We start from the raw sequence: 13,326 nt of genomic DNA, 5'->3' as shown, positions 1-13,326 counted from the left end.
TCATCTCTGTTATGGAAACACGGGCTAGTCGGCTATGATCTAAAATCCCTGGAACCATGAACCGAAATAAATTTTTTTCTCCCTGAAATTGGTTTTCTCAGGTTAATCTCACAGCAGCAGTCTGCCTAACACATGCCAAAGAGAAAAAAAATGCTCACCTTTTAAAAAGTTCTCTACCATAAAACGTTGCTGTATATTTTTTTAAATTGGAAGAAACTGGAAAATCAGTCTAGAGACATAATTCTGAAATGATTTTTATACTGTCATAATAATTGATTTCTCCTTGGCCTGAATTGTTTGTTCTTACAGATGGTGGAAAAACCTATCAGAAGAGGTTGCTGGAGGGTTTAAATACATTTACAGGTAAAATGACTGTGATAGAAAAACAGATGTACAAGGAGGGCTGTGGTTAGCTTTACTTTGTCTCCTGGACATTCAGACATGAACCCCCATTCTGGTAGGCACAGTGCTTTATCTTTGTCATTAAAATCTTCTGTAGAAGCCCCTGTAATTTGCCATGTTTATTGTGGTAAGATATGCACAGCATAGTCTACCATTTTAAATGTACAACCCAGTAACATTGGGTATGTTCACAGTGTTGCCCAGCCATGACCACTACTCACCTCCAGAGCCTTTCTGTCATTATGAACAGAAACTTCGCACTTGCTAGGGAATCACTACTATTTCCTCATTCGTCCAGCTCCTGGTAGCCTCTGCTCTGCTCTCTATGAATTTGTCTCTTCTGGAATCCTAGAAGTGCTAATAAATGGACTGCATTTAATTTTATATTTTGAATTATAAATGGATTTACCCCATTCCTTGGGAAATTCTCAAAAGTTTATCAGATTCCCAAGTGAAATCTAAATATATATAATTTTAAAAAGACTTTCTTTTATTTGGAAAATTTAATAGGACAGCAAAGTCAATCAATTTGAAAGTTCAATCAACAGCAGTCATCCGATTATCTAAATAACAAAGAATAGGATTGTCTGTTTTTGTCACATTTTAAAGTTAATATATTTTACTCTTACCTGTATCTCTTTTTAAGAGGGGAGAATCAAGGCTGAAAAAGTGGACACGTTTCTGAAGAACATGGGGATGAACATCTCAGAAAAAGAACTTAAAGATCTAACACAAAGCCTGCCCGTGAGTGGTAAGCATCTACCATCCAACATCAGAATGGCAAAGCCGTGGAAGCACAGATTCTGGAGCAAGGCTGCCTGATTTGAGTTCTGGCTCTTCTGTTTAATGCTCATGTTATCTTAATGTTCTTTCTGTGCCTCACTTTCTTCGTCTACGAAAGGGGCACATTAAGCCTAATTACAAACTTTTGTGAGGACCAAGTTGTACCAGTTTTGTTGTTGCTATTAGTAGTATCATAACCTTGTGTGATTAAGCATATAGATCTCTTCAGAATCTTGACATCAAGCCATTTGAAAAAACATTGAAAAGAACTCAAAGCTTGGACTGGGAAGCACCCACCACACAAGCATGAGGGCTTGAGTTGGTCTCTAGAACCCATATTTTAAAAGCTGAATGTTGGAGCTAGAGAGGTGGCTCTGCTCATCCAGAGGACCTGGGTTCAATTCCCAACCCTCACATGATGGTTCACAATCATCTGTAACTCCAGTTCCAATGGCTCCAGTGCCTTCTTCTGACCTCCACAGGCACCATGCATGCAGGTGGTGCACAGATATACATGAGAACAAACATATACACATTTTTTAAATGAAAAAAAATGAGTATTATAGCATCTACTCACTTTTAATTCCAGCACTGGAGAGGTAAAGATAGACTAGCTCATACCTTGGGCTCCCTGGCCAGTCAGCCAAGCATAACCTGTGAGGTTTAGGCCAGAGAAAGGTCTTCTTTCAAAAATCAGGACAGATAACATCTGAGGAATAACAGCTATGGTTGTCCTTTGGTGTGTACACACACACACACACACACACACACACACACACACAAATACTAGACACACAGACACATAGACACACACAAACACTAGACACATACAAACACATAGACACCCACACACAGAGACATACACACACACATACACACACACACACACACACACACACACACACATACACACATACACTAAAGCAAGACCAAATCCTCTTCTTGGCATTTGCATCAGGAGAATGACTTCTTTCACTGTGAATTCTGTATCTTGCTGAGGTGTCACTAGGAATCAGGAAGGGCCAAGATGAGGCAAGGAAAAAGAAAACACTCAGAGGATGTTATAAAAGGACAGTGTATTGGAATGCAGGACAATTTAAAGATGAATTCAAGTAGGTGAGAAACAAAGACCACTTTGGAGGTGTGAGGATCAAACTTCTCTCCAAACAGCTTCAAATTTGCAGAGACTGTTTCCTCCAGTCAGTTTAAAACAGAAACAAAGTTTCAAAGAGTTAGTAGGACACCATCTATTTAATTTCTTGTCATAGACCAAGACACTAGGAAGTTGTGTTTTCCAAGATCTGGCACAATACTTCAATTCATATACACTCATTCATACATACACACATATATTGATTTATTTTTTTACCAATTTTAAAGAGACATTATAGTAAAACAGTACAGAGATAGAATTACTCCACTAAATTAAAATCTCAATTGTCCTAGTTTTTTTTTTTTTTTTTCATTTCTATTTAAGGTGAAAATTTGAGCTGTTGGGTGCCATTTGTAGCTGGAGTTTTCTCTCTGGGTCCTGCCAAGCCCCAAGCAGTCCCTTAGCCCACTTATAAAATAAACATACAGACACTTATATTATTTAAACTGTTTGGCCATTAGCTCAGGCCTATAATTGTCTAGCTCTTACTCTTATATTTAGCCCATTTTTATTAATCTATACTTTGCCACATGGCTCCAGCAGTCTCTCCCTCTGCCTTCCTGTTCCCTCAGTTCTCCTCTCTGTTAGACCCGCCTATACTTCCTGTCTGGCTACTGGCCAATCAGTGTTTTATTTATATAGAGCAATATCCACAGCATTGATCTCTTTTTTTGAGATTTTCAATGTGAGTCCTGTTGTATAGACATAGTTTATATTTTAAATTTTGTCTTTTGGTACCAGGTAAATGGTAGGTAAATAATCATTAAAAACAAACCTCTAAATATCTGGTATAGAAAGACTGTGTCACTAATATGTGACATTAATAATTTCTATGTATAATTCAAAGCATTGGTGAAGTCTGTTCAGTTTAATTATAACATTACATAGATTGTGGATATGAGCAAACTCCATATGAATGGCAATTTTCCAAACTTACAAGTGTTGAAATATAGCATAAACTTCTTTTTAAATTTTTTCTTGTAGTCTAGCTAAATAATAGGAATTCACCCAAGATTAAAGTGCTGGAAGGGAACTCAAAACAGAATGCATTTCCTATATATATCATTCTTTTGTGGCTAGAATTTTAATATCTTTTAGCTATATTGTCAATATAGCTTCATTGTGGAATTAAAACTTTTTTCATTTTCACTAATGAAAAAGAAAAAATGCAGTAATAATTACCAAATCGTGCTTGTTTCTGATCTTTATTCTGATTATTTGTCATTTTGCAGCTGATGGGAAAGTTGATATAAAAACTATAATGAAGGAGGCAAAGACTTTCACAGGTTAGTGATGAATTCCTCCCAACTGAAGCCTTCAGACTTTCATAATAGTGTCTTTCTGTTGCTGTTCTCCACTGCCCTAAAATTAGAAAAAGACTTCTAATAGAAGTTTTCCAATAGAAAAAGCTTCTTAGAGTACATGAATTTGGCAAAATATGGCAAAAACAGTACAAAAAATACCTATAGGATTATGTCTTAGTAAAAAATCCTGCATTCTATGGAACCTGCCCTCCTAATCTTTCTCTGAAATACACAGGCTCAGTACATGGTACTCTGAATTTTTTTGATTTTTCATTAACATTGCTGACAATTACAACATTAACAAAAGCATAAAGTTCTTCCTTAGAGGATTACTTGTATTAACCACCCTATAGATTGATTTTACAGTAATAAACTTGATTTAGTTTTCCTAGAATTTAAAAAGAGCCTTGTATATATGACTATTAAAGGGACATTTAACATTCCAATTTCCTCCAATCCAGAGCAGTGTGGAAGGACAGTGTTCTGCTTTTGTTATTCAACCTAAAATTTGAGGTAGCTAATATATCCACCTCTCACTATTCCTAACTTTTTAGGTGAAAAGATGGATGTCAATAATCTGGAAGATATGCTAAGAAAAGCGGGGCTTGAGTTTAATGAGCTGGAATATTCGAAGCTATTGAAAACTCTGCCAGTGGACGGTAAGCCTTAAAAAGCCGCTGACGTTTCCAGACTGCGATTTAATAAGCTGGAGAGGGAAACAGGAAACTTTAGAATTCAGTGCTTGAGAGGTTTGGAAAGTTTAAAGCCTCTCAATCCCAAATTGAAGAATATGTTACAAAATAAATGACTTGTAACAATGATGAGAGACAGAGACTGAGGTGATAGCCTCTACTGAAAAATTAGTCCTTCACTGCTGTCAGTGACAGCACGGGAGTGGTTGATGGTATTTGAATAAGTTTGTAGAGTATTTGTGTTTGGATGGATAAGAAAACAAATACAGTAAGATGAAGAGAATTATGAGAACTCTTCACGCTATATTTCCCAGTACCTATAATTCTGAAAATGTATCAAAATAAAAGGTAAAAATAAAGAAATTCTGACACCACAGAGATACTTGGTTTGAGGGCCACTGAACTCCTCTGTGAACACCAGCCGTGTTGAGATAATGGTTTTACTCTAATCCAGGCACAGTCCACAGTCCCCATCTGAGTCTTCTGAGTCGTTGTGTGTAAACCACATAACACAGGAAGGGAGCTGCTTCAGTTCTTGTTGTCGTTTTCCCCACAGTTTTACATTTGACATTTCCTAAGGGCTAAGGGCCTGTGGTAGAGTGCGTGCTTGGCTTGTCTGAGGCCATAGGTTCAATGCCCAGCACTGCCAGGGGGAAAAAAGCCACTTTTTCTGGAACATCAACCAGTTCATATCTAGAACCTGGAAAATATTTTCACATGATTTAAAAATACATAGTCTATCCATAAGCATTGTCACCTCATTCCTTATTTGCCGTCGACTTACTTTGTCTTCTCGTTGTTCCTTGTGGCTTATTAGTGTTGCTTACAATTTATTTTCCTCCTGTAAAGAAAAGGCTCTTACCATCTTTGTCTTTTGTTTAGTGCTTTTCTGTCTTACTTCTGTTGAGACCTACCTTTTTATTTTGAGGACTCTTTAAATGCCCTGTTCTTGAGGATGAATGATTGGGTCTATTTTCACTCTGTTGTTTTAGCATTCTGTTCTTCTCTCACCAGCTTCCTTATATGATGTAAAAAGCTCCTTCCTCACCTTTTTCCCCCACACAGATAATGGGATGGTGCATTGGGCTAGAGTCCTGAAGGGTGTGAAGTCTCTCAAAGGTGAGTTAAAACTCATACTAATGTATCTGTCTGAAATCTTCGAGCTTTGCAATGAATTTTTGTTGTTTCTCTCTCCTCTTTGAAGGAGTCATCACACTTGGAATCTTCCTAATTATTACAAAAAAAATGCTTTGTTATCTAAATATACGTGACAAAATTGTAGTGAAAGGATCTGATTATTTTGCCAGTTTTAGGAATTTTGTTCATTAATAGACAAAACCAATCTGTTAATCTGACAATCTGGCAATGGAATAAATACTTTTTACTCTTTACTTGAAGTATTGGAAGTGATTGTAGCAATGAGCTGACGTCAAGTCTAGGGCCATGAAGCTGAATAGTCTTCTAAAGAATGTCTTTGTTCTAATAGGTTTGTCACTAGGATGGAGCTTTTAAAAAACAGGTTGCATTTACCTTATTTCTCTTTACCTTCTCTGTTTTATTGGAAAAGCCAAGTGGAAATTATAGGGGTTTTTGTAATGAATACTAATGACAATAAAAAAAATGCCAAGTATAGGCTTTTTTTATATTTTTCTTAAAGTAGTTACACATAGTCATTAAAAACACAAACATGATTTTCATATTTTACATCTTTTATTTACTCTCTTGTTCCTTTTTGTTTCTTTCTCTCTTTCTTTGCTTTTTCTTAAGGAGGAAAACTTGATGTCAAAAACCTGCACCCTTTCCTGGAAAACATGGGTATCAAACTTCTTAATAAAGAAGTGGAGCAGCTGAGGGAAAGCCTGCCAGTTGATGGTATGCCTGCTAGATAGCACTGTGTGGCCCTAAAGGAAGTTGTTGTTGTTGTTGTTGTTGTTGTTTTTAACTAGATTTAGTTGGTGTTAAGATAAATATTCAAAATACTAGGGAACCCTAACATTACAAATAACATTTTAAAGACCAACTATAAAACTTCTAACTACTTCAGTGAGAAAATCAAATTCGATAATTTTGGAAAAGAGACATCATTACCCATAGTTTAAGATTTTATTTTTGTGTGTTTTTTAAACCTAGGAAACAAACCAAAAGAAGTCTATTAAAATCATTGAGTTTTTGAGATGTCAATTTGGTTCATGGGCCTTTGTGCAAGATTAAAAATTAAAATTTCAAGTGGTTTCCCTAGCTAGAAATAAGCTAATGGAAATAGAAGTAGAAAATATTCAATTTAAAGCAACAAAACATACACATAAAATACCTAGAAATAAATTTGACATTCTAAACCCTTCCTATGTCACCTAGAGATTGTAAAATGTACCACTGTCAAGGTATTTGTTTTTTCTTTTCCAAAAGTCAAATGAAAATCTAAGAAGTCCAGGGCAGCTTTTTAGGTCCTTTCTTCCCATATCTGTATCCATGAAGGCCACAGGCTTACTTCAAACAGCAGAAGCATTTAAAATACTGAAACAAACAGAAAACAGTTTGCAAAATATAAGAAAACTCCTTAGCTATCAATAACTACATTGAATGTTAATAGATTAAATCCTATAATCAAAAGACAGAATATATGAATAGATAAATAAAACCCAACCATTCGACTCAATTCAGTTTAAGTACATAGAGAAAAAGTGAAAGTGGGAGGTGGGCAGGATTTCATGTAAAAGGAAGCCAAAGAGAGCAAGGGTAACCACATCAGAAAACAGACACTTAGAGGAAAAGAAATATAATAAAACCTTTTAAAATGAACATAAACACCCAAAATTTATGAGATGCATCAAAAAAAAAAAAAACAGTTCGCAAGGGAAAAGTTAGAATAAAGGATTGACATCAGCAGAGATCTCAAATAAACAACCTAATGGTACACCTCAAGGTACTAGTGAAGGAAGAACAAACTAAAGCCAATATGGCAGAAGGTTAAAAAAATAGTAAAAGTTGATGTAGAAATAAATGAAAGGGGCTGGAGAGATGGCTCAGAGGTTAAGAGCACTGACTGCTCTTCCAGAGGTCCTGAGTTCAATTCCCAGCAACCACATAGTGGCTCACAACCATCTATAATGAGATCCGGTGCCCTCTTCTGGCCTGCAGTCATACATGCTGTATACACAATAAATAAATAAATCTTTAAAAAGAAAGAAAGAAAGAAAGAAAGAAAGAAAGAAAGAAAGAAAGAAAGAAAGAAAGAAAGAAAGAAAGAAAGAAAGAAGAAAGAAAGAAGAAAGAAAGAAATGAAAGACCAGGAAAACAATAGAAAATGTCAACCAAACTAAGATTTGTTTTTCTTTAAGTATAAATGAAATCAACAAGCCTTTAGCTAGACTAAGGGGAAAAAATGAGAATGCTCACAGGAAAGCAGAAATTAAAGACATTACAACTGAGATCACAGATAGACAAAAGCTTAAAAGAGACTGTGAACAATAATGCACCAACCAATTGGATAGCCTAGAAGAAATGATAAGTTTCTAGGCAACCTACCAATTCTGAATCATCAAGAAATAGAAAATCTGAGCAGACCAAAAAGAGCAAGGAGATCAAATGTATTTGTCCATTTGCCATTGGTGCATCAAAATACTTAAGGCTGGTTAATGTATTATGATGGAGATTTAGCTCTTAGGTTGCCTGTGAGACATTAAAGAGCATCTACTAACCCCAGATAGGGAACCAACAATAAACTGAAGTAATTTCAATTTACAGATAGGAAGAATTAATACTATTATAGTATCTATATTACACAAAACAATCTACATTCAATATAATAAAGATCAGTTTTTCACAGATATAAAAGCAATTCTATAATTCATATGGAACAACAAAGACCTTGGAGACCCAAGGCCAACTTTAGTAAGGCATCCCACTACCCACTTCAAGGTGTATGAGAAATTTATGGGCAAGTTTCTCCACTGTAGATCCTTTGCATATGACTTCTGAACTTATCACACTAATTGCATGTCTCCATTGACCCTTTCATTCATAGCTAATGGAAAAGTTGACCTAAATAAGGTACTGGACGGAGCAAAAACCTTTACAGGTAAGTGAGAGTTAATGTAAATATAGGGTCCTAATATTTTACAGTTAGATATTTTTAATTTTTATAGTATTTTAATTTATGTGTATGTGACTATCTATGTGAATATGTGCCACATGTATGCAGGTGCCCACAGAGGCCAAAAGAGGAGGCTGAATTCCTAGAGCTGAAGTTACAGGCAGTTATGAGCCAAATTTAGATCTTTTAGAGGAGCAGCAAATGCTTTTAACCAATGAACTATCTCTCCAGCCCCAACGTACTTTTTTTTCATGCCTTTATTACTGTTAATTGTATGATTTCTGACACCTCTTTGTTTAATCTTTTTTCTGTTCAATGGCCAGAAGTTACAGTGTTTTCTCGTGTCTTTTTTTTTTTTTTTTTAATGTTTGATTGGGTAGTTTTGTCTGTTTCTGTTTCTGTTTTTGTTTTTGTTTTTCTAGACAGGGTTTCTCTTTGTATCCCTGGCTATCCTGGAACTCACTCTGTAGACCAAGCTGGCCTTGAACTCACAGAGATCCACCTGCCTCTACCTCCCGAGTGCTGAATAAAAGGCGTGCACTACCACGCCCAGTTTTAGTGTGTTTTCTAATAATGTTTTTTTCCTTACTATAATACAGCCAAATTCAACAATAAAATGAATCTTTTTTTTTTTTTTTTTTTTTTTTGTTTTTGTTTTTGGAGACAGGGTTTCTCTGTGTAGCTTTGCGCCTTTCCTGGAACTCGCTTTGGAGACCAGGCTGGCCTCGAACTCACAGAGATCCGCCTGGCTCTGCCTCCCAAGTGCTGGGATTAAAGGCATGCGCCACCACTGCCCGGCCAAAATGAATCTTTTTAAAAGACTCTAGCACACATTGGTAGGCTTAGGAGAAGGCATTTGCAGTCTTCTAATTGAATGGAGAGATTCACAATACCTGCTCCCCATTACCAGTGTGAGTTCCATTGTTCATGCAAGTTCTTCAAGAACCATATACCAAGATGGGATTAAATATGAAAGAGGCATTATTAAGAGAAATATTTATGCAAGGAAAAAATAGAGAAGCATCTGGTCAAGGCTAGAAGCTTGAAGTCTGGTTCCAAGCAAAGCAGAGACAGAAGGTTGGATAGAAGCATCCTATCAGAATTCTTAGATTTCTCTATAGTCATACTGCTTTGAACTTACCCAACTGATACTACTTGATGTCAGAAGCTAAGCAGGGTCATCCCTGGTTAGTATTTGGATGGGAGAATTCTTAACCAATAGCCACCCATCCAGTCCTTAGAAGGATTGGCAGGGATTTCTAGACATCCTCCAGCAAAGTCAGCAGCTGCTTGTAGAAACAAGTTGTCCTTTGTATCTTTTTACACTCAATCCTTAATCTCAAGAAGCCTAAGGGAGATGAAGCAGATACAGGGATGAATTTCAAAGCAGCAACTTTGGCAATTTATTTTCTCAGTACATCCTATTGCCATGTTCTCATGAGCAGCATTGAGGGTAACCTCTCATCTCTTGATGGTCTCTACAAACAAATCATGTTCCTTTGAATGATCTTGTTTTTAGATACTCAGTGGCCAGGGTTTTCCCCACCATGTGCTCACATTGTGTGGCTGAATTATTTACAATTGTGCTAAATTCCATGTATGTCACTGTTTTAATCTTTATTATTAAGGAGAAAAAATTGGTATTGGCGATATAAAAACTGTTCTGGAAAAAATGGGGCTAGAGTACAAAGATCAAGAATTCTCCAAACTGATGGAAAATCTGCAATTTGATGGTAAGAATCTCAACTATTGATGTAATCAAAAGGCTTTAGGATCTCTCTGTGACAAAGCTACCCTCGTTTCATGACACTACATTAAGTATAAATCACAAAGTTAGAGTATCCCTGAACTCTGATGTGAATCCTCTCTACACAGGCTCCTATTTTAGATCTGATATTCCTCTTTATTATGCTGCCTATACAAAAAGTTTATGTATATACCAAAAAGTAGTGTAGGATATGTGTAAAGAGAAAGGGATAGCTTAGGAGTGAGCAAAAACAGGATTGGGGATGAATAAAAGAGGTGTGTGTGTGTGTGTGTGTGTGTGTGTGTGTGTGTGTGTGTGTTGTATAGAGCTTAATGTACTAAATTTCCCCCACTTTTCTCTCACATTTTCATTTGTTTATTTATTGTGTGTGTGCATGTATGTGCATACCCACATGTATGTATTATGGACACATGTATGTATTATGGACATGTGGGAGGATGTCCATGCCGTAGTACATATGTGGAGGTCGGGACAACTTGTAAGAGTAGAGTCTCTCTTTCTACCATGTGGGTCCAGGGGATTGAACTTGAGTCCTAAGGCTTGACAGCGAGCACCTTTACCCACTGAGCCACCTCACTGGCTCTCACAGTTTTTATAAGAAAAAATATGTAGTGAAGATGCTAAAAGTCAGTTTTCCTGAGCATATGCTAATGGTTATCCACATTTTTGTAACTTGAGCCTTGTATTTCTTACAGATGATGGAAAGATCTTTCAAAACAGGTTACTGGAGAAAGTAAAGTCCCTGAAAGGTGAACGTCAAAGTCCTCATGTCTACATTTTGAACACATCCCTGCATTTCACCAAAGCACATATGTACCTATAATAATTTTGTTCTCCATTTATGTGGCAGCCTTTGCTGCAGCTGCCAAGTCCCTCTATCTTAGACCTGAGGGGAAAGCGCCCCACTTTCTCAAGATTTTATTTCCTCTTTTGAACAAAAAAATGTAATGGGATTTCACATTTGTATAGAAAAAGGATAACTTGGAAACATTATTAGTCACTTGGGTTTAATTGGGAGGAAATAAAAACTAGACTTTGAGTTCAGCCATCTTAAATGAACCCCAGATATTGTTCAGAAGTTACCTCCAGAACTAGAATAGAATTTCCTCAGTATTTTTTAGTTTAAAGTGAAATTCTACATATTTATCATGCACAACATGGTGCTTTAAAGTGTAAATGACTAAAGTTGGCAGACTGTCGTACTATATTACCCCATCTGGTTTCGTCGTTGTGATGAAAACAGTTAACAACCATGGCCCTGGCTTCACCTCTGTTGCTGTGGTAAATCGCCTTCACCAAACAAAAGCAGCTTTGGGGAGGAAAGTGTTTATCAGGCTTACAGTCTCAAACCATACTCTATCATTAGATTTTACATTTTCACGGTTTAACCCTTAAGAATGTTCTTAAGTAGAGTCTAAGAGTTTAAAATAATGTTAGCATAAGTAAAATAGGGTTTTTTCATATTTTAGACATTACTAATACTAGTAGATAACTAAGAGAGCCTGTGAATAGGCATTAGAGAATGCAGGACCCATCCTAAAAGATTGGATTCCAATCTTCCCGAGAACTGGCACAATTTGTGAGTATGCAACAGGGCATATAGCCCCAAAAGTGCTAAGAAACTGTCTGGGGAGCTTTGTACCTTTCTTCATAGGCCTCTCTCTCCTCAGGTGGGAAGGTTAGCTCCAACAATCTGAAGACTCTGGTGGATAGCTTAGGAATCAAGCTTAAGGACAATGAATTTAAGGATCTGGTACAAAATCTCCCTACTGGTGGTGAGTGGAATTTTTAAATGTCCTAGTTATACTGAGAGACTTTACTTTTTTTTTTTTTTTAAAGAAAAGAAAGACCTTTAACTATAAAAGTCCTAGGATAAGGGGCCTTATGAATGGCAGTCTAATATGATGTAATCAGAAAGTTATACATATGGGAGGAGCATATAAGCAACTAGTTACCAAAATCAGTGTTGAAGCTTCATGTTTGAAAGCATGCCTTTTGCATTCTCTACCCATATTATGATCACTAATAGACAGTCTTCTACACTTTGGATAGCAAAATACAGGCTTTTGAGATAAGGGTACTTCAGAATTTCTTCCCATCACTAACACACTTGACTTTGGGATATTAGAACTGTGAATGAAATTTATATTTTTGAAATGGAGCTTTGTACTTATTTATTTATTTTATAATTTAATTTTATGTATCAGCCACAGATTCCCCTGTCCTCCCTCCTCCCACCCCCCACCCCACCCTCTGAATCCCCAGGGGAGTCCTTGCCCTGGAGGAGATGGGAATGAGGGAACTTTGTACTTTTAAGATTTTCTTCATGATACTCATGAAAGCAGTGAGATTGGATAAAATAACAGAAAATGTTGCCTGTATATTCCTTTTCTTTAAAAAACTATTATTTTATGTGTATAAATGTTCTGACTGCATGTATGTCTGTACACTACCTGCGTGCAGTGCCAATAGAGGCCAGAATTGGGCATTGGATCTCCTGGAATAGGAATAACAGACATTTGGGTAGTGAGAATTGAACCCGGGTCCTCTAGAAGAACAGCAAGGGCTCTTAACCACGGAATCATTTCTCGACCCCCACAGTACATTTCTTAAATAAATATGTAAAGCACGTAGGTTAGGGCCTTTGTAACAGTAACTGATGGTTTACCGTCTTCACTCTCGTGCTTTATTCCAGCTCTTAGGAAAGTTTCTGTGGATACACTGATGAAAAAGTTGAATGCTTTTACAGGTGAGTAAGGAGGTGCTGTAATTCTCATGGTGTAAACGCTTACACTAGGTTTAATTAAATTAAAGGGAACTGAAAATAATAGAGATCATTTAGGGATTCTAATCAGTAGCACCTCATTTTTCTGTGACATTTCTAGAATCGTATAAAATTAAAATGTTTCATAATAATATATACACATCTAATGCCCCTCAGACTAACTTAAGGTGATAAGGTATTTTGTGCTGTCAGTTTGAAATAATGTCACTTCACAAATGCTTAAAACAATCTAAAGCCTTATAGAATATGGTACAGTAAAGCTTAGGGATGGTGACAACACCATTTTTACTGAAAGCATCAAGTAATTCTTGCCACACAAATATTTCTGAATAGTGAGTCATATAAG

General features: G+C 36.5%; 1 protein-coding gene across 1 annotated transcript in view; it reads left to right on the top strand.

Annotated features, from left to right (window-relative positions):
- LOC119086963 overlaps positions 1-13,326 on the top strand; it is a 111,467-nt gene that overhangs the window by 28,769 nt on the left and 69,372 nt on the right. Inside the window, exons 20-30 of the mRNA XM_037201094.1 lie at positions 310-363; positions 1,049-1,153; positions 3,571-3,624; positions 4,197-4,301; positions 5,400-5,453; positions 6,102-6,206; positions 8,359-8,412; positions 10,056-10,160; positions 10,891-10,944; positions 11,866-11,970; positions 12,891-12,944. Coding sequence (XP_037056989.1) covers positions 310-363; positions 1,049-1,153; positions 3,571-3,624; positions 4,197-4,301; positions 5,400-5,453; positions 6,102-6,206; positions 8,359-8,412; positions 10,056-10,160; positions 10,891-10,944; positions 11,866-11,970; positions 12,891-12,944 — 849 coding nt within the window. The remainder of the gene's footprint in view (positions 1-309; positions 364-1,048; positions 1,154-3,570; positions 3,625-4,196; positions 4,302-5,399; positions 5,454-6,101; positions 6,207-8,358; positions 8,413-10,055; positions 10,161-10,890; positions 10,945-11,865; positions 11,971-12,890; positions 12,945-13,326) is intronic.

Source organism: Peromyscus leucopus, chromosome 8b (assembly GCF_004664715.2).
Source record: "Peromyscus leucopus breed LL Stock chromosome 8b, UCI_PerLeu_2.1, whole genome shotgun sequence".
NCBI lineage: Eukaryota > Metazoa > Chordata > Mammalia > Rodentia > Cricetidae > Peromyscus > Peromyscus leucopus.
Note: the sequence above shows the minus strand (reverse complement) of the source record. Positions and strands in the feature narration are given on the sequence as shown.